This window comes from Heteronotia binoei, chromosome 2 (genome assembly GCF_032191835.1).
Source record: "Heteronotia binoei isolate CCM8104 ecotype False Entrance Well chromosome 2, APGP_CSIRO_Hbin_v1, whole genome shotgun sequence".
Classification (NCBI taxonomy): Eukaryota; Metazoa; Chordata; class Lepidosauria; order Squamata; family Gekkonidae; genus Heteronotia; species Heteronotia binoei.
Genome location: NC_083224.1, coordinates 66144049 through 66165337, shown reverse-complemented (window position 1 = coordinate 66165337; position 21289 = coordinate 66144049). Strand labels below are relative to the sequence as shown.

At 39.8% G+C, this 21289-nt stretch overlaps 1 protein-coding gene across 2 annotated transcripts in view; it reads left to right on the top strand.

The window, feature by feature from the left end:
• The first annotated feature begins 7217 nt into the window (after positions 1–7217).
• Positions 7218–21289, top strand: part of CTTNBP2NL (CTTNBP2 N-terminal like) — a 45584-nt gene continuing 31512 nt past the window's right edge. The window contains exons 1-2 of one of the 2 annotated variants that reach the window (XM_060231222.1): positions 7218–7379; positions 19209–19316. In XM_060231222.1, coding sequence (XP_060087205.1) covers positions 19218–19316 — 99 coding nt within the window. In that variant the 5' untranslated portion in view covers positions 7218–7379; positions 19209–19217. Of the gene's footprint in view, positions 7380–7559; positions 7728–19208; positions 19317–21289 lie in introns of those variants that run through there. The other variant, XM_060231223.1, reaches the window with a different exon arrangement.

Sequence of the window (21289 nt, the reverse complement as noted above, 5' to 3'; positions counted from 1 at the left end):
GAGGTCCATCAGTGGCTATTAGCCACAGTGTGTATGTGTGTGTGTATATATATATATATATATTTGGCCGCTGTGTGACACAGAATGTTGGACTGGATGGGCCATTGGCCTGATCTAACATGGCTTCTCTTATGTTCTTATGTTCTTAATACGATGCACCTAAAGTGCCAATAAGAATAATAGTTTGTTGAGATAAAAGGGTTTTTCATTCACACACACACACACTTGCTGTTAGGGAACAGTTCTCTCTGCTGTATTTAAAAAATCCAAATGGCTTGTGACAGCAGAAAAGGAAACCCAAAGTTGATAATAAAAACAGAAAAAGAGATCTATAAAAAATAAAAACACTGTCGAAATCTCTTCTGCATTCATGGGCTGAGCTGTTTCCTTCTCTCTTCAGTGGTTCCTCAGCACCAAATCCTGCCAACCTCCCATTTTTTCCTGTCTTCTTGTCTGCCTCAAGTTGGTCATTCCATACTTTCTCTACATTCTCAGCTGTCCCCAAATCCTCCCAGCTCCTTAATTGCCCCGCTATTGTCACAATGAATGGATGTGGGTATTTCTTTCACTCTGTTTATGAAACAGAAGTCCAGAAGCAGCTTTAAGACTAAAAAAGTAAATCCCAGAATATGTTTGCAGGGAGTCATCAGCTTCATGACGTGTCGGTTCAAAGCAGCTACATTTATTATACGCTGAATGCATCTGATGAAGCAAGATCTGACTCACAAATGGTTATGCTGGAATAAATTTTGTTAATCTTTAAGGTGCCACTGGATTTTTATTTTGTTACAACAGACTAACTCAGCTAACCTTCAGGAACTGCTACTATGATTGTGAATAAGATTCTTTCAGAATTTGACCAATTGCTGCTGATTCATTACTTTTTACTTTTTTCAGATAGAGACCAGAGCTACCTATAGTATTCCAAATGAGGCTGCACCATAGATCTATAACAGGAGCATTATAATCTTGGTTTATTTTCAATCCCTTTCCCCATGATCCCCAGCACAGAGTTTGTGCTTTTTACTGCTTCAGCACACTGTCTTGACACCTTCACAGTTATCTATTATGACCTCAAAATCCTTTTCCATCTCAGCAAGTTCAGATCCCCATCAGCCTATACTTAAAGAGGGGGGTTGTTCCAATTAGAAGAAGGGAGAAGGGAAGGGGAGGAATTGGATTTATACCCCACCCTTCACTCGGTTTCAGAGTGGCTTACAATCTCCTTCCCTTCCTCTCCTCACAACAGACAACTTGTGAGGTAGGTAGGGCTTACAGAGCTCTTTTAAGAACCGCTCTTGAGAGAACTGAGAGAACTGTGACTGACCCAAGGTCATCCAGCAGCTGCATGTGGAGGAATGGGGAATCAAACCTGGCTCTCTTATATTAGAGTCTGCACTCTTAACCACTATACCAAACATAACCTTACACTTACCTTCACAGTCAGTGCTGGTTTTCAGCATCCTAAATATAATTTTGTGCTGTCTGCAAACCTGGCAACTATACTGCTCCCCCCTCCTGGTTCCAGATAATTTATGAACAAATTAAATAGCACTGGACTTCCTTCCATTGAGAGAATTGTCCATTTATTCCTGTTCTCTGCTTCCTTTTGTTTAATCTGTCTATAAGATAAGAGGCCCCATCACCTTGTCCCATGACTCTGAAGCTTACACAGGACTCAGAGGTCTTTTGTGATGTACTTTATCAAAAGCCTTTTGAATGTCCAAGTACATGTTTGTTCACTTTACCAAAGAACTTCTAAAGGTTGTTTAACTTTTTGTCAACAGTGCACTGCTGTCTCAGGCTTTGCCTTGAGCTGCCCATCTCCTATATATGGATTTTGTGTCTTTTACAGTACTTAATTATAAATGATCGAGCTTCTTCTAAAGCCCCCAACTACAGAAACAATTTAAGGAACATATGATTTCTCCTTGACATATCTCCTCTCCAAGACTAAAATCATTTGGGATTGCACTGAGCTCAGAACAGAGTCACATAAGAGTGCACCGATTTTCTTCTGGGAATTAATTAAACTGACAGAAAGATTTGAACTGTTGAAAATGGTGTTTTGCGGAATCAAACATTAAACTTTTCTTGCATTTGATAGTCAAAGGAAGGTTTGAGGGCAAAATCACAACTGAACTTTTTAGAGAATATACATTTTGCTCAGCTCTCCTAGTCAATAAGTAATATTTATATTTGATACAGGGAAATAACAGTAAAAAGCAATAACAACAACAGTGTGGAAAAGCACTATGTGTGAAGATGATTTCTGTTAACTGCTGTTATTAATTTTCATAGCTCTTCAGACAAAAAGTTTATAAGCAAAAAAGGCACATTATAGCAATAGCTTGTTCCTATAATAAATAATGAAACTATGCTCCAATATGAAATAAAACTTTTAACTAAATGTGTGCCACACTTTGAGAACTAGAGGGGCTGGGAAACAGTATCATTATTTTCAGTTGTGATCAATACATATAAATTAAGGATCTTAAAATGCTATTACATTTGTAATTAAAACTTACAGTCATCCCTATAGCTGGGCCTTGGGAGTTCTCAAGACTGATAGTACTGGAAGACTGCAACATCCATACCAATGCTGCTGCCACACACTGGATTTGATCTTTGGTATGGGGATGTAGATTTGATTGCTACTGATAGAGTGCCATGGTCAGATCACTTTGCCCTCAAGGACCAGATGGGGCCCAGCTCCCTCCTGTCTTGGTGGTGAACAGATGTTTGCTTGCCCAGAGAGACTAATGGATCCAACCAGGTTCCAGAATACTCTGCAGGATTCAATGCCCCCTGGTGATTCATTAGATGTATTGATAGAGGACTAGAACACCCATCTCTCAGAAGCCATCAATGAAATTGCCCCATGTCCTCTTCACTCCCACCAAACTAGCACCATGGTATACTACGGAGCTGAAGCAGGAGCTTAGATGACTAGAGTGAGCCTGGCAACAGTCTCATGATGAAGTTGCAAGAACATCCTATCAGACATTTGTGAAATCCTATGAGATGGCAGTGAAGACTGCTAAATGGGATTTTTATGCTATCTCCATCAGATCCACGAGCTCTTGTCCTGCACAACTATTCAGGATAACCAGGCCTTTAACTTCTCTTACAGAAAGAATTTAAAATGTTAGTAATTCAGCCATTAGCTGTGAGGCTTTTCCAGACTTTTTTGTGGATAAAGTCTTGACACTCCACCTGGTAAGGGAGGGGTTTGAGGACAGCAGGGATCTCAGATATAATACCATAGATTCACCCCCATTCAAAGAAGCGCTTTCCTCCAGGGGAATTAGCATCAACAACCTTTACAAGAGATCTAGACATTAACCAGAATTACAACTGCTGTCTAAATGACAAAGATCAGTACCCTTGGAGAAAATGGCTGTTTTGGAGCATGGAGTTTATAGCACTATTCCCTGCTGAGATTACTTTCCTCCCCAAACCTCACCTTCCCAAGCCTCCACCCTGAAATCTCCAGGGATTTCCCAACCTGGACTGGGCAACTGTAGGTGGAAGATCTGTTGTGATTCCTGGAGAACCACGGCTGCCACTGCGGCACCACTAGGAGGAAGCAGGTGGATGGTTGGGAGAGTAATGGGCCAGAAAGAGTGATGGGGTGGGGACAGAAGGAGAGAGGAAGTGACAGGCATGGAGAAGACAGAGAGGGGAGGCAGGCGAGAGAAAGAATGTGAGAGAAGTAGGGAGTGGGGAGGAAGCAAAGGTGTGAGGTGCAGGATAGCAACTCCTACAAGATCCTTGTGAATCCTCACTTGTATGATCCAATACTCTTCTTTACGTGCATAACATGATCTATGCATGTTTACCACAAGGAAGTCCCATTATGTTCAAGGTAAAAACTGAAATAAGGTTTGAGATCAGCACTTTAGTTATACCTTTACTCATTGAATGTGAGGAAACCATTTATTCTTGGCCTCTTTAATTTTAGACTTTTTGCTACCAAACAGGAGTCCTGTTTTTCTGGAACACACTTATACTCTTACCATCCGCTTTCCATGTTTCCCCTATCCTCTGTATGCTTTCTCTCTAACTTGCTTTACTACAGTTTACTACAGTTATAGTTTTTAAAAGTTAATTTCACTGTTCCATTATAATGTTTTTTAATATTATATTTAAATATTGAGGGGTGTGTTCTTATGAAATTATTTTTTGTTGTTGCTCAGTCGCACAGTCGAGTCCAGCTCTTTATGACTCCATGGACAAAGTCACGCCAGGCCCTCCTGTCTTCCACCATCCTCCGAAGTCTGCTCAAATTTGTGTTTGTTACATCAGTAACACTGTCCAGCCATCTCATCTTTTGCCGTCCCCTTCTTTTGCCTTCTGTCTTTCCCAGCATCAGTATCTTCTCCAGTGAGTGCTCCCTTCACATTTGGTGGTCAATGTATTTGAGCTTCAGCTTCAGCATCTGACCTTCCAGGGAACAGTCTGGGTTTATTTTCCTTAGGACTGACTGAATGGATCTTCTTGCAGTCCAAGGGACTCTCAAGATTCTTCTCCAGCACCACATCTCAAAAGCATCTATTCTTCTGCGCTCGGCCTTCCTTATGTTCCAGCTCTCACAGTCATACATTACTACTGGGAATACCATCGGTTTGACTATACGGACTTTTGTTGGCAGGGTGATGTCTCTACTTTTTATTATATTGCCCAGGTTCGCCATAGCTGTCCTCCCAAGGAGCAAACATCTTTTAATTTCATGGCTACAGTCACCATCTGTAGTGATCTTGGATCCCAGAGATGTGAAGTCTGTCACTACTTCCATGTCTTCCCCTTCTATTTGCCAAGGTGTGATGGGGCCGGATGCCATGATCTTAGTTTTTTCTTATGTTGAGTTTCAAGTCTACTTTTGTGCTCTCCTCTTTCACCCTCAACAAGAGGTTCTTTAGGTCCTCCTCACTTTCTGCCATTAGAGTGGTATCATCTGCATATATGTGGTTGTTGGTGTTTTTCCTGGCAATCTTAATTCCGGCTTCTGCTTCATCCAGGCCAGCATTCCGCATGATGTACTCTGCATATAAATTAAACAAGCAGGGTGACAGTATACATCCTTGTCCAACTCCCTTTCATATTCTAAACCAATCACTTGTTCCATATCTTGTTCTGACAGTTGCTTCTTGACCCTTATACAGGTTTCTCAGGAGACATGTGAGATGGTCTGGTAATCCCATCTCTTTAATGACTTACCACAGTTTGTTGTGATCCACACAATCAAAGGCTTTAGAGTAGTAAATGAAACAGAAATAGACATTTTTCTGATACTCACGCGCTTTCTCCATAATCCAGCGAATGTTGGTAATTTGATCTCCAGTTCCTCTACTATTATTGACTGACTATATTTAACTGGTCCAAAGACCAAATCTATTTTGATTGAACAAATTACCCAGGTATATTTCAGAATGATTGGAGAAATTTATCCTTTGCTTATAATGATGATGGAACTACAATTCAGGTTCCATTTTTTTCAGATTTTAGCATTGCACCAAACATGAACTGCCTGTAATTTAGCAAGCCAAATGCCACTCTGCATGGCAGTCTACCAAGAGCTCAATAATCCTACTATTTTTTATGCGAGCTTGCATCTGAAAAACAGAAGGGTTGCCCATCATCTGGCAGACTATGACACATGATTGGTGGGTACTCCTTAATCACAAGTTATGAGAGCAGGAAAGTAAACACTGGGATGATTTAACTAATATTTAAAAAACCAGCAATTATTTCAGAAACTACCACTCACCTCCACTAATCTCAATATGAATATTTGTTGTCCCAGAAACTTTACCTTGGTGCAGCATATTAATGCAGAATTTATACAGTACTTCCTAGAGCAATCCAGTTTCCAGGGGGTTATTTTACTTGTGTTTAAAGCAGACATTAAAGTCTCCATACCAGTCAGGGAAAAAACATTCTTGCTATTTATTCATCTTCATTAATCAGACAGAACATACTGAATGTGGCAACCTCATACACGCAGTGGACATCTGGTATTTAATAGACCAAATATAAAAAAGAAGTGATTGAATTTATACCCAACCTTCCTATGAGGCTGGTGAGGCTGAGAGAGCTGTTTCAAGAACTGCTCTTGAGAGAACAGCACTGAGAGAACTGTGACTGACCCAAGGTCACCCAGTAGCTGCATGGGGGAAGACTGGGGAATCAAACCTAGATTAGTCTGCTCCTCTTAACCATTTACACCAAACTGGCTCTGCGTCCCATTGTTCTCTCCTAAAGTGTTATGAATTTAAATCATATTGACATTTGGTAGCCAACAAAACAAAGGATTGTTTGATAAGGCTTTGGCAACCTCATTTACAAAAGAATGTGAGAAAGTTGCATGTATTCTTTTAATTGAGCTTTAAATTTTGACATACAGCCATGAGCATCACAATACAGACTTTTAAAAAGTGAATCAGAAACCAAAGAAATACATACTGAAGGAAATCTTAGGAACTTACTGAAGGAATTAAGTGAACTTCTCTTAAAGACTGAATGATGGTGGTAAATAGCTGCACAGATGCAAAAAGCTACTTCTGTACCAATAACTTGATACTGTTTTTATCTTAGAGGGCAAAACTTCTACAGCCATTAGGTCTGACCAAAAAACGAAGTGTTAACCATTCCCTCCGTGTGCTAAACTTTTCGTGTGATTAACACTTTTCAAATCAGATGCACTCCAAAACTGCATATTATTCACTGCTGCATGAGTTTTCATCGTCAGGCTCAAAACTGAAACTACCCTATACGTTTGCTATTCCAGTTTCGTCTCTGTATATCTTTAAAATATCTCCAGCGTGTTATATACTAACTTGCTGTTCATTCTCTATCTATAAGTCTGAATGATATTCTTCCATTTCCTTATATCTACTTCAAGCTCGTACCTTTACTAAAACTTTGTATGTCTTAAAACTGCCACTGGACTGTAACTTTATTCTTTCACTACCCCGCTCCCATTTCTGGTGGGATTTTTTTTATTATGCCAACAGTCTTCCACAGGAAGTGACGTCTTAATCACAGCCTAGCTCTGCGTATCTCAACCGCCGCGAACAAAAGGGATTTTCAAGCTTGAGACGCGCACACAAACCCTCGGCATCAACCACCGGTCCCGGAATGTGATTGGCTAGGGTTATAATCTGGGCCCGCGGCTCTCTGGTTTTCCCCGCCCATTCTTCCGTCGATTGGCCAAATGCTTCGTCAGCCTACGCGAGTAGTTGGTAGGCGAAGCTGTCAATCTCGAGCTGCCCGAAGAGGCTGGATGGAGAGTGGGGCCGAGCGGGGACACTGGTGGCTTCGGCGAAAGCGACGACGAGGGCGACGGCGGGTGTTGAACAGGGAGCAGCTGCGGCCAGGTCGGTGGGAAGCGGCTGCTGGCGCGGCGGCGCCGTGTGGGCTGCTCAGGGCGAGGAGAGCCGCGGCTGGCGTGTGCAGCACTGGGAGCCGGCGAGGGGGAGTGGTGGGAGCTTACCTGGAGGCCCGCCGCGCTGCGACGTGGGAGGGGTCGGCGCTGAGGTGGGGAGGAGATGGAGCGGGGCCTCCTCGGTGCCGGCGGACTGGGAGGGGAATCCCGAGGTGGTGGCGGCCGGGACGCGGCGCTTAGTGTCCCGGCCGCTGCCAAGACTCAGGAAGGCTCGGATATTGTTCGGGAGGATGGCCGTGTTGAGGCGCTCGCGGTCCTGAGTGAGGCTTTGGAGCAGCAGGTAGTAATTGGGAGGGGGGGACTAGGTGGAACAAGTGGTGGGATGTTCCTGCGCCGTACATTTTCACGAAGGACCAAAGGTTTTGGAAAGTATTTAATTTCCAAAATGATGAACGTTACAGCCCGAGGCTTCTTTAGGACGGGTGGCTAAGGATGGTTACAGTAACTTCCCGGGGGGAATAGGCTTTTCATATGCGCAGGAAATATCTGCTCTTTTAGAGTGATTTCATGGATAGTGCCAGATTTGAGATTGAAACATTTCTGTAACTGAACCGATGTGAAATGGAAGAAAATATCGCTTGATGTAATAGGCAAAAAAACAGATTTTAAATCCCTTTGATATTCCAATAAGGAAGGTTGCCCGGAGCAAAGTGGAAAATAGTAGGCAGGATAATAGTTGAGGCCGAGGGATATATGCATTTAGAGGGATTGTTGCTGGGGAGCACTTTGACTGTGAGATCAATTAATAAGGAAACAGTGGGATGTAACTGTTTTTTGTATATTGAAAAATTGCAGACCTGGTAAAACGTTTCCTTGAGATGCTAATTTCCTTTGTTACAAATTCATGGAAATATTTTAGATGCACAGGTTATTGGACAGAGTAAAGCAGCAGGGCCTGTCATAACTTGCAAATGGAAAGGATACAGTTGGGAATGCAACAGATGGAGGAAAGGATTTGATCACAGGAGTGCGATAAATAGAGAAGGAATTTGATTGTGTAACTCCAAGGGAAAGCCCTGCCTGTTGTGTGGTTAATAGTGAGAACCAAATAGTGCAGCAGTCTTTATTTTTTCAAACATATTGAGTCAGAATAAGGGTTTTTTCCAGATTAAATGGAAACATATTGCTCTGGTCCAACATATTGCACCAACAAAATCTGAATTCAGACTTTATTCTATTGCTTCAGACAAACACAACTGCCCACCTGGATTTAGCACTTGCACCATTATTGAAAAACTTTGGTACTCTTAAGAGAGCAGGATGTGGGTGGGTGTGCTTTGGATGACCATCAATCTTTCCAGTTCTATACAGCACTTACAGAACAAAGTTTGAAGTCAATGGCGTCTTTCAGACCAACAAAATCTGAATTCAGACTTTATTCTAGTGCTTCAGACAAACACAACTGCCCACCTGGATTTAGCACTTGCACCATTATTGAAAAACTTTGGTACTCTTAAGAGAGCAGGATGTGGGTGGGTGTGCTTTGGATGACCATCAATAGTTGACAAAATTAAATATTTTGTCACACTTTTTATATTCTTGTGAGGTTGGTGTCTGCCTTTTCCATGACATAACAGCAATACAACATTGTTCAACACCAGAAACACCTTTTTAATTTGAGTCTATGCAGTAAAGCATATACTACTGTGACAACTGTATGTGTCTGCTCTGACTCTCACGTATTCAGGTTGCTTAAGAACAGGGTGAATAAAATTGATTTTTCCCCCCTAGGGAAAAATGCAAATAGTTTTTCAGCTTTAATATGTTTTTCTTTTAAAAACTTTATAAAGACAGAATGGTGTGGGTTTTTGTCTTCGCCACAATATGTTATAGTTGATACTGGAGGCAGGAATTGATAAGTCACCATGTTGTAATCTCTTATGGTGATTTTAACTACCTGCTATCTAGTTGGCTCAGTACGGAGAGCAAGTTTGGTGTAGTGGTTAAGTGTGCGGACTCTTATCTGGGAGAACCGGGTTTGATTCCCCACTCCTCCACTTGCACCTGCTGGAATGGCCTTGGGTCAGCCATAGCTCTGGCAGAGGTTGTCCTTGAAAGGGCAGCTGCTGTGAGAGCCCTCTCCAGCCCCACCCACCTCACAGGGTGTCTGTTGTGGGGGAGGAAGATAAAGGAGATTGTGAGCCGCTCTGAGACTCTTCGGAGTGGAGGGCGGGATATAAATCCAATATCATCATCTTCTACTGGTTTTTTTCCCTGATCAAAGGATGTGGGCACATGTCTTGCATTTCATAGTGAATGTTCATTTGACTGCTAATATTGGACATGGCTTCAAGTTCTGAATGAGTTTGTGTGTATATGGGCTAGCAAGGGCAGTTACAGGACACATTTGAATGGGTGAATTAAAATAGAAAGAAACACTGAAAAGAAATCAGTATCTGTCTACAAAGAATTATCATGACTGTAGGTTGTGAATGAGGCTATATTTGGGTTTCTGAGCCATTAGTTAAATCCAAATGATTTCCACTAGTATAACAACACTTACTGCTGCAAAATGGCATCTTTGTGGGTAGGTGGAGGGTTTTCTGCTGCCCCCTCCACACACTTTGGTTCCCTAATTCAGGAGGTAGAACACAGTGAAATCCTGTTCTTCAAGCTTCAATCAACATAGAGTAGTTTGGATCATTTTCAAAAGTAATAAAGTTATGAAATATATTTTAATGTACTCTTTGAAATTTGGTTCCATGTCAGTTTGTTTGTAGTTATAGCATTCAAGTAACACACACATATTTGAGAAGTATCTGAATTATGACAAATTGGCTTAAATGCATATTTAAACTGATCTGCTATTTTTGATTAAACTGCCTTTTAAATGCCATTCTGTTTAGGAATATTGGTAATCTTCACTAAAAGTGTTTATGATGACATTATTAATCCAGTATTGTAAAATAATTATTTTTAGTTTTTTTAAAAAAAACTTGAGCAGAGAGTACGATTTTCAGTGTTTAAAGTATGTCTAACCAGAATTAAAACTAATAACTTTCAAAAAGCATGTTGTCATTAGTATAACACATTCTGTCACTTTTCAAATATCTCTGGGTTTTTTGATAGGGGAATTGGAGCTTTTGCATATAAGAAGAAGTCTCTTGTGTTTGTTAAAACATGCTCTCAGTGGCTGTAGTAGCACTGACAGCACAACTTAGTAATTGATGTGTTTTTTTAGTCTGTGGTTGTTTGTGAAGTATTGGAAACAAAGAATGACACTCTAAAAGTACCTGAATATCTTTATAAAAATGACTGCATTTTTTTTAAAAAAAATTGTGAACCAGTCTTACCTTAATGCACGTGACATACTGCCATATTTTTGTTTTTTCCTCTTGACACAGATGGATTTAAATGAAAAGTCAATTATTTGAACATCTAGAAAAATATCTTTAAATTTTTAATTATTGCATTAGCCTACAGATTCATTTCTTCTTAACTAAAATTAAATGCATTTATAGTGGCATTAATATTAATCACACTCTACAGATGCAGATGATTTTAAAAGAGGAAAGAGAGAATGGGAAGAGACCAGTTGTTCTAAATGTAAGCAAATGATAGTAAAATTATATAAAAGTATAGTAGATCTTAAGGTACTGTAGTTCAAAATAAATCTGGGTCTGTCATCTTTAATGTTGTCTTGGAATGTCACAAGTTGTTTCCTTTATGTGTGCATGATTGTCCTTTCCACATGCCTCTTCTCATTTTCAATGTTGTTGCTGTCTTTAGTTGTTTTCCCTTTGACTGGATGGGGATTACCAAAAGAAATAGTGTGTGTTTGTTTCTGTAAACCTGATTGCCAGACTTCTTAAAATGTTGCTGCAGTGCTTCTAACCAAGAAATCCAAATCCACCTTGCATCTTTTTAAGGGAGAGGCCAACTATAAATGCTGTAAAAATAGAGGGGGTATATTTCACTTAAATTGAAGAAAAACTGACACATATAGGGAAGAGTTCTTACTGCAAAGGAAGCTTCTTTCTAGACTTACTGTTTATCACAGTCTTCTGCAAAAAAAGTGGAAACTCTGATGTTTATGGATTTTTTTCTGTCCCAGTTCTCAGCTCTTCATTAGCTGCTGAAAGAGGATGTTTGCTCCTCTATCTCTGGAGAAGGATGTCTTTAGCTCTTTCTATCCCAATTCATTTGGATTTGGTTGAGGAAAGACTTGCTCAGCTAATTAACTGTTTCTTTGCTGTCAACTCACAAGTGGTTCCTAAGAATGGGAGTGTGTAGTGTTTCTTAGTGCTTGTGTATATGCAGCCTAAGAATGTGGATTTGAATGGTTGAATTTAGTGAAAGCAACTTTGTGTCATCTTTGCTTATGGCTTCCTTCTACAGAATGGGTGATAGTAATAATAATAAATAATAATAAACTTTTATTTGTATCCCGCCCTCCCCGCCGAAGCAGGCTCAGGGCGGCTAGTCTTATCCCTCTCTTTAAAAGTCCATGTGGTGTTATGATTCTGTTATATATTTTATATTCTGCCATATAAAATAGCCTCATTTTCATTTTTGCAGCAGAATTATAAGGCATTTGCACAGTCGCTCAGCTATCTGTAAAAGACAAGATACCTGCTCAAGTATAGAGTAAGTACATGTGCTTGAAGTTGTGCACAGATAATCCTATGGCTAGCTTGTGTCCTAGCATAAAAGATTCTGACCTCTGGATTAGATCAACAGAATCCTGAGTGTGGGGAGGTACAAGGGAAGTTGGTGATGAGAAGGAAAGTGGAGCTAGCTTCTTTGGACTGAATACTGAAGAAGCTAAACCAGAAGAAACTCAGCATCTTGCATGCTGTAGCAGGAAGGGCTGGGGGTGGGTTTGTTGTACAGAAATATACTCTGTCATATGGGCCAGTGAACTAGAGGTGCTTTTTTTATGGAGGCTCTTTGCCTTTGTTTTGATAGCTGCAAGATGAGTAAAAATTCAGCAAGGTTGCTTCTGCCTAGTATTTCATGCTGAAGAAATCTGTGCCTGTTTCCAGTTGTGCAATTAAGACCCAGCACTGCTGTCAGGAAGATAGATACCAATCCAACATGGTAGTGAGAAGGGCTAAATATAGCAGGTTTGTTTTGGAGAGCTGATGAGAACTTTGTGGGGGGAAATAAGGCATGCAGTACTCATTTGTTAAATAACAAATGTACATCCTTTGTACTGTTAGAAACTGCTAGTCCAAAACTTCTCTCCTGAGCCTCTAAGACCCTGAACTTTAACCATGTACGATTTACCCTTTTGTGATTGTTCCTGTCCTCCAAAAGGAACTCCTCAAAAGGTCTTTTTGATATTAAGAAATTCAAAGGATTCTTTGGGTGATGGTATGATTCTGTTTTTGCTGAATGTAGATTTGAATAGATAAACAGGCAAAGGTCTTCTGACTTTATGCACCAAGTTTGGTTTGACAAATAATCCAAGAAGCTATTCACTCCAGCATCAATAGTTTCTAATTAAAAAAAAATTCTTTCAAACTGCACAGCCTGGCCTGTGAACTAATATTTGGTTTCTTTGAGAACAGCCTCTGATTCATAGGCCTGATAGATACTCTGAATATCGCAAGCCCTCTCTGTAACAAACAGGGTGCTGTCTTAAAGTTGGCATCATAACTTACTAATTCTCAGAACAGGGTTGGAAACTTCAACTCATAGTGGATCATAGTGGCAACATGCCAGAGACTTGGTGACAAAATAAAGAAAAGAGCAGGAATACATCTGATTACTGCTCAGATGTTTGAGTAGCTCCCCTAGCAAAACATATGAAAGCAAAAAAAATATTTTCTCTTAGATCTGAAGTAAAGCTCTTCAGTAGTAGTGAAGCAGTCCAAGTTTTGTGTGCAAATTGAGCAGCAAATGATGAATGCTTTGTTGCTGCTAGGCATCCAATATTATCTTGTTTGTAAGGAATCCATTGCTAAAGAGGTGCATTCTCCTATTTTTGTTTGATTGAATTGTTTTCAGTTCTATTGGATCATTTGTCCACAGATACTAGTGAGCACTGATTATGGGATGGTGATAGTGGAAGAGTGAGTTGCTTTTTCTCAAACATATAATCTGGACTTACATTTTAAGGGCTTGATTTTAAATATTGAGAAGGGAATGCTGTATATAATTAAAATAGAAATGTGGCTTGGGATAAGGATGAATCTGTCAATTTCAGGCTGTAATTCTATATGGGTTACTTGGAAGTAAACTTCATTGAACCTAGTGAAGGGAATGTCTGAATAGATATGGTTAGGCTGAAATTCACAGAATTCAAATGAAATAGAAACATCACAATTGAAGCTGCCACATGCAAGCGTAGGGAAATACAAACTGTGATTAAACTTTTTACACAAAGACAAATATCTCATACATAAGTAATTAGGTGACGCTGTATAAAGTTAAAGTCCAAATAAGATGCAAACATCCATGAGACCATATACACTGCAGCATAATTACACCTAATACTTGAGACTTTATAGTGTTAAATATTGTTGAAAATTTTTTAACGGTACATGAATACAGCCTCATTAAAATCCTTTCTATTTGCAGGAGTCTTGTTTTAATAACAGGCACATGTGTTATAGTACATCAGAGGGCATGAAATACATCCAATAATTACTGGAAAATGCTGGCCTCTGGTCATTGTAGCGTATAGTAAGATTTTGAGTATAGTAAGAAAACAGCAGCAGAAATTTCAAGCTAAGTGGGAAGACTATGGGCTAATGGTATCCAAACAGCTTTCCCACTGCTGAAGAGGAGGCACAAGGTTGCCTTTGATCACCAAAATACACTGCAGATCATGGGGCCTGAATGAACAAAGTGATGTGGTATGGGTTAAATCGCACAGTTGAGTAAGACTTTGTATAAACTGGCTGGATCTAGTCTCCTCTCTTGAGAAGCTACTAACATATAGTGTTAGAGTCACCAGAATCTAGTCTCTCACTTCCTGTGTGTGTCGGTGTTCTAATTTGTACCAGGAATCTGCCCTGATGTCCTGACAGAACCCCTCAGCTTCCAATCAGAGAGTTTCCTCATAATAACTCTCACAGACAAAACTCCCAAATCAGTTCTGCCTCTCAAGGAATTCAGCCTACAGCCTGTCTCAGCCCGTTTCCAGTTGATCTTCACAACTGTCTTCTTCAGTTTCCAGACTGAACTCACACCAGAGCTATCTCTCAGCTCTGCACTGCTTCAGTCCCAAAGCAGAACTAACTCTGAAGTGTTTTTTTCTCACTCTGCCAGCATTCAAGAAATTGATACATTTTGGTTACCATGACTGCTGGTCAACCAATCAGAGCAAGCTGTTCCCAGCTACCAGGCTGACTGCCTGAATTCATCACAGGAAAAGGAAAGGTCCCCTGTGCAAGCACCAGTCATTTCTGACTCTGGGGTGATGTCGCATCACAACATTTTCACAGCAGAATTTTTAAAAGAGTGCTTAGCTATAGCCTTCCCCAGTCATCTACACTTCCCCTCCCCCCCCAGCAAGCTGGGTACTCATTTTACCGACCTCGGAAGGATGGAAGGCTGAGTCAACGAGCCGGCTACCTGAAAACCCAGCTTCCGCTGGGATTGTACTCAGGTGAGCAGAGCTTTGGACTGCAGTACTTCAGTTTTACCACTGTGTGCTATGGGGCTGCTGAATTCATCACAACTCTTTAGGTAATTTTTGATTGGACTCTTAACTTTTTGGCTTGACTAAATAGGTGATGATTTTGTCTAGTATCCAGTAAGGCTGGATTTTCTCACTTCCTGCTTCACAAACATGATATATTTTCTTTATACTTACTGCCCAATAAAACATTTAAACATTTTTAAGGGAAAAGCAGAATGTGAATATTGGGGAGGAGGAGTCACCTGACTGTTTTCCTCCAACCTGTGCTATTGATTTTGCATCTCAGCAGAAGATGCAGATGAATAGCATTGTCTCCCCACATTGTAAATGGTTTATATTTTTTCTAAATAATAATAATAATAAATTTTTATTTATACCCCGCCCTCCCCACCAAAGCAGGCTCAGGCTAAATGCTTGTAGAATTAGAATACCTAGGATATACTCATAGTAGATGGGAATTAATTATGAAATATCTGTGTATTTATTTTCTGATTTTATATTTCCCACTGATTTTATTAATGGCAGAGCAGTTTCCATAAATGCCTCCAGGGTTGTCTGAATGTTGGTTCTTTTTTTGTGTTTGTGTGTTGAAAAACAGTACTCTGACTACAACATTTTATTGTGCTTTTTGCTAGGGGTATCTTGAAATTTCATGATAAAATTGAACATACCAATATAATTTCAGATAGTCTAGTTCAAGATGTAATGGTTTTCAGAGCTAAAATGGTGTTCGTTTTCCTGGGAGAAAAAGGAACATGTCTGTATTACAAGATTTTGATAGGACTGCAGCCTGCATTATGTTCTGTCTATGCTTCATTGAAAGTAAGTCTTACTGAACACAGTGAGACTTTTGAATAAATATGTATTGGATTATGTTTTGCTTTGCTTCTCTCAGCTGCAAGATTTATTCTAAAAATTTATGAAACTATGTAAGTGTCCATAAGTTATTTTCCTTTGTTCATTTTGTGCTGCCTTTGAACCCTGGCAGACTTCCCTTAAAAAAAATAATACTTCTTGAGTGGCTAGTGAAGGTATGAGATCTTTCAGAGAAAGAAATGAAATAGGCATGCCAGGATCAGACTGATTCTAGAAGTTAAAGCATCCCTTTGGTAGAGAGTAATAAGGGAAAAATAGAGCACCAAAGGAGAATGGAAGACATAGTTGAAGGGAGAAAGATAGTGGCCAAAATCCTGAACTAACTTGTGCATGGCCATGATTGCCATGTGTAGGATAAGTGACTGATGTTCATTTTCCTCGGTCTTCCCTTCTCTTTTGTCCATTTTTGCTCTGTTTCACACAGGAAGCTTCTGTATATGTAGGCAAGCCTATTTCATTTAGGTTGCTTTTTTTTTACTCCTGCAGTTCTAAACATTTGGCTTAGAACTACTGCATTGCTTCCCTGTGGTAGCAATGTACATGCTTTAAAAAAAAAACCCTTAAGTTTCAGGGTGCCACTGAATGTCTAGCCATGGAATGAGGGATGAAACTATGATTAAAAACTGTGGGCTGCCTTTTGGGAAGGAGTAGCTCACTGGTATGCAAATACAGTTCTCCTGCACTTTCTTCTTAGTTTAACAATAGTTAAAATCATAAGAGTTTCTCCCCTGTGTAGTGCAGACATACTGTTAAGTGCAAGAAGCAGCTGTAATGTGCAATGTAGAATAGTGTTCCCGGTTTGGAGATGTTAATAAGTTTTAGATTTGTGTCCTAAAATGTTTGCAATATCTGGTCATATTCAGCTAATTAGATCTCAAAACGTTTTAGTAGGCATACTATTTTTAAAGATCATATACTCTCTACAGATGGACCAAAGTGTATTTTTAACTTCAGCAGTAGCTCTTAAATTGTTTTTAACTAAACTAAGGTCTAGCCTCTGACTCCGTCATTGTTCACTTCTTATAAAATGACTGCATTCAAGGGCCTGTTGAAACTGCTAGGAAGTTATGAACTTTTACACTCTAATATATCAAGGAAGGGTTTCAGTAAAGGGGAAATAAAGTATCCTATGTGTCTGGTACTGTTTTAAAGCAGCATACTTCCTCCTTCATTGTGTCGGCAGCAATTTAGCTATGTCTGGTCTTGTTAGAAATTATGAAACCAGACATTTATGAGTTTTCCAAGCCATTTAAATTTCCCCTAGACAGTCACCTTATTTATCTGCTGCACTGAACACACATACTATGATGACAGTTGTAATGACTATTTACATCAGATTTCAGAACAGCTACAGTATGAAGGAGCCATAGTTTATTCTCATTTGATAAATAATCTGCAATGAAATCAGCAATGTGTCGTCTTATCCTAGCCTTTGAAATCTTTAATGCTTTTACCTAGCATGTTACCATGAACTTCAACTCGTAGCAGTCTTAGAGAGACAACACTCTTGAGTCAATATGGGCAAACTTGGTGGAATTCTCATCTCATGAAGCTTCTTCTGTCAGTAGAACAGTTCTTGTAGAAATACTATTCCTTAAAGCTGTGTTATCATTGGTTTATGTTATGCAAACAGCTTTTGAAGTAGTGGTAGTTGTCAAGCCTTTTGAATGCAGTGCACTCTTTACTTAGATGCACTGAAGCAGGTTATCTAAGAGTGCAAGCCATTGTGCTTTGTTAGACTTTACAGTATCTACAGCAGGTTGTGAGCATACTCTCTCAGTATTAACAAACTCATATTAGCTAGGCTCAGGTGTGTGGTAAAGGCTAAATTTAGGCACCACTGTTGTTTTGAAGTTATACACTTACAGTGCAGTGACCACTAAAATTTTGTATTTCAGACTCGATAAAACAGGAACATGATTTCTCATTACTGCAACATGACTGAATCCCTAGGACTCTGAAATACTTAAATTAGTTAAAGTAAGCAATGAAATGGAAATAACTGTTTCCCTATATTACTGTTAGATGAGCTAAGTTCTGTGTAGCTAAGGTCTTCCAAACACTTTATTCAGAATTATATAGAAAGTTCTTAGTGGGATAGTTTAGCTTTATGGTCCAGATGCTGAACACACCCTACTTTTAAAATATACACTTTTATGACCATAGTTAGCTTGGCTGCTACTCAGTGACTGGAAGGCAGCTGCATTAGTATTTGTGTTGTACCCTGGCCATCTGAGCCAGCATATGCTTGTGAGTTCTTGGGAAGAGGTGAATGATAGCTCTTTTGTGAATAATTATAGCAGCCATAAAAAAAGAACTTGTGCTGCTATGTGTGTTTTAGTAGTACAGCTTCTAATCTGAAAACTTGGAAACCTGCACCTTTCAGGTAGTGCATGCTTTATTGTATTATAAATGTAGTCATTATGGTTGCTGTTTAAAGACAGTAGTTAAACTTTAGAGGAATTGCCATGTTAAACTTGCAGTGAAAACAAGAGTATTGTGGCACCTTAAAAACTTGCATGTGTATGTACTCACAGATAAACACAGGTATTACAGATATAAACCAAAGGATGGGGGTGGGTTATACATTGCTACAGAATGGGACCAAAAGACCTAGCAGGACAAGAGAGAGAATACAAATTTAAAATGAGATCATGTGATTTCTTGAACACATTAAACAGTCTGTCGAGTTCATATGAACATATGAAGCTGCCTTATACTGAATCAGACCTTTGGTCCATCAAAGTCAGTATTGTCTTCTCAGACTGGCAGCGGCTCTCCAGGGTCTCAAGCTGAGGTTTTTCACACCTATTTGCCTGGACCCTTTTTTGGAGATGCCAGGGATTGAACCTGGGACCTTCTGCTTCCCAAGCAGATGCTCTACCACTGAGCCACCGTCCCTCCCCTGTCAGCCATATCTAGTCTTGCCTGTTGGCAGCTCCCTAGAATCTCAGGTCCAAGTCATTTGCATTGCTTCCTACATGATCTTTCTAACTGGAGCTGAAAGGTTCTGAACAGGAAAGTTCTGCATTGCAGAACTACTGAACCTGAGCCCCACATCAGAAATACAGACAAAAGAGCAAATAATCCAATCTGTATAAGTAGGAACTATTCCCAAATTATGATCTACTGACAAAGCAAGATGAAAACAGTCACTTTTGTAATCAGTTATTCTCTGACCCTGTTGAGTTTAGACTAAATGGAGATAGGAAAGGGGGGAGAGAGTGGGGAGAGGAGAGAGAGACTACACACACACACACATATATAACACCAGTAAACTTATTACTTTTTCAGGTGTTCAAGATGAATCTGGAAAAGCTGAGCAAACCTGAACTACTGATGCTATTCAGCATTCTTGAAGGGGAACTAGAAGCCAGAGATCTTGTCATAGAAGCCTTAAAGGTACGCTGTATTAAAACAGAGCTGAAATTTATAGTGCTACTTCAGGTGCTTCCCTTTGTTTCTGCCTGAAGATACAGTAATGCTTAAGTTTAGTGGTGTTGCAGTTTGGATTTTGTCAGTATTATCATTGCAAATACTATGTATTACTTTGCATTTTAGCATTCCTCGTCAAAAGTTGACTTCAGACATGAACAGTTCTGTGGTTGATCACCTTGAATATTACAAATATAAGACTATCCTATCTCAATAGAAGTTGTATTCTATCAGAGAAGAGTGGTGGGACTTGAATTTCTTGTTTTAGCTGTCATGTTTCAACATGTTTCTGTGAAGAAATCCTGAGGAACAACAACTATACTGCTTTCATTAAGCTGGAATAGTGATACAGATTCTTTCTCTGGGTTCCTAACAGTTATCTTCTGTCAGTATAAGTTACATGCTTACCTTGTGCAATTTTTGGTTATAGTTAGATGTATGGGCATGGGTTGGTTTACTATATTTTAATGTCACATTAATCTACCCCACGGTTGCCAGACTCCAGGTGAGGCCTGGAGATCTTCTGTAATTACAACTGATCTCCAGACTACAGCAATCAATTGCCTTGGAGAAAATAACTGTGAGAAAAGGGTAGACTTTATGGGATGTTATCTTGCTGAGGTCCTTCCCAAATCTCCAGGAATTTCCAAGCTTCTATTGACTTGCCATTCCTAACCTTGCCCCTCCCAGCCACCACCTTTTGCATGTTCTATGCTGTATTGCAGCCAGTGTTGACTTGGCAGGTGTGCATGTGTTCACATAACCACCCAAAGAATAAACAAGAACAAAATCAAAGCTATAAAATTTATGTTCAAGCTATTTTGAGCACAAAGATAAATATTAAGGTATCTTTAGTTTTGTGCCGTGGGCTGCATTCAGGCATCATGTAAACTGTGACTTCATTAAACTCTGGTTTAGTGATGTCTAAATGTAGGTTAGCAAACTAGCTTGTTGCTAGGGTGCTAAATTAAAATCCTAAATATTACTTGTAGCCTTCATTAGCCGTGGTTTGTATTGATGGCAGAATGCAGAAATCTGTTTGTTTTGTAGTGCTGCACATTTTAGCCTCCTCTGCAAAGAGTGAGGTACAGACTAACAGAAGACCTTGCCATTTCAGCTGCATTCAGCTACTGATGGTGCTTTCTCAGGACACTCCTTCCTTCTGCATCTCTTCACAGACACTCGGCTCCAACCAGTGATGAGTCACTAAGCAGGAATGTGCTTCAGAGACTTCAGCCTCTCTTGAGGGGAAACGTAAAAGGCAGCAAAATAGCAGGGGAGGGGCTGCTGTGGAAGGTTGATTTTTGAGTAGAAAACTCCTGAAATTCATTAAAATAGCTAGAGCTAAACTTTGGGAGGAATACTGAAAAATCCTTAGCCATTAGCAAAGAAGGAAATTTAGCTTGCCCTAGGAATCTTTCTTATAATATTTATTATATCCTACCTTTCTTGTGGGTCAAGATGTATCTTATAAATCCTAATTAAAAAAAATAAAAACTGCCCCCTGATGCCTGCTGTGCTTACTCCATTAAAAACCCAGACAAATAAAATAGGCTTGCAGCATCTCTTGAAAATGTCTAAATATTTCTGTTTTACAAAAGGAGAGCTGCAGTGTAGAGGGAATGGGTGCTCTTTGTTTGATGTCAGATGAGCTATTTTAAGTGTTTGGAGCAGACAGTAGGTGATAGCCTGAAACCCATATATGGGATGTATGGTTGGAGTCAATATGTGAGTTGTAGGCTGCAGAGGGCTTTAAAGCATTTTAAATTGGATTTGGAAACAAACTGACAGTCCACATGGCTGCCTTAGGATACTGGAAAGATGTTCCCATCTTCTAGCCCCTGATAGTAATTGTGCTGCCACATTCTGAATCAGCTTGTTTCCAGGTTGTCTTCAAAAGCAACCCAATCTAGAGTTAATTATAATATTCCAGCCACAAG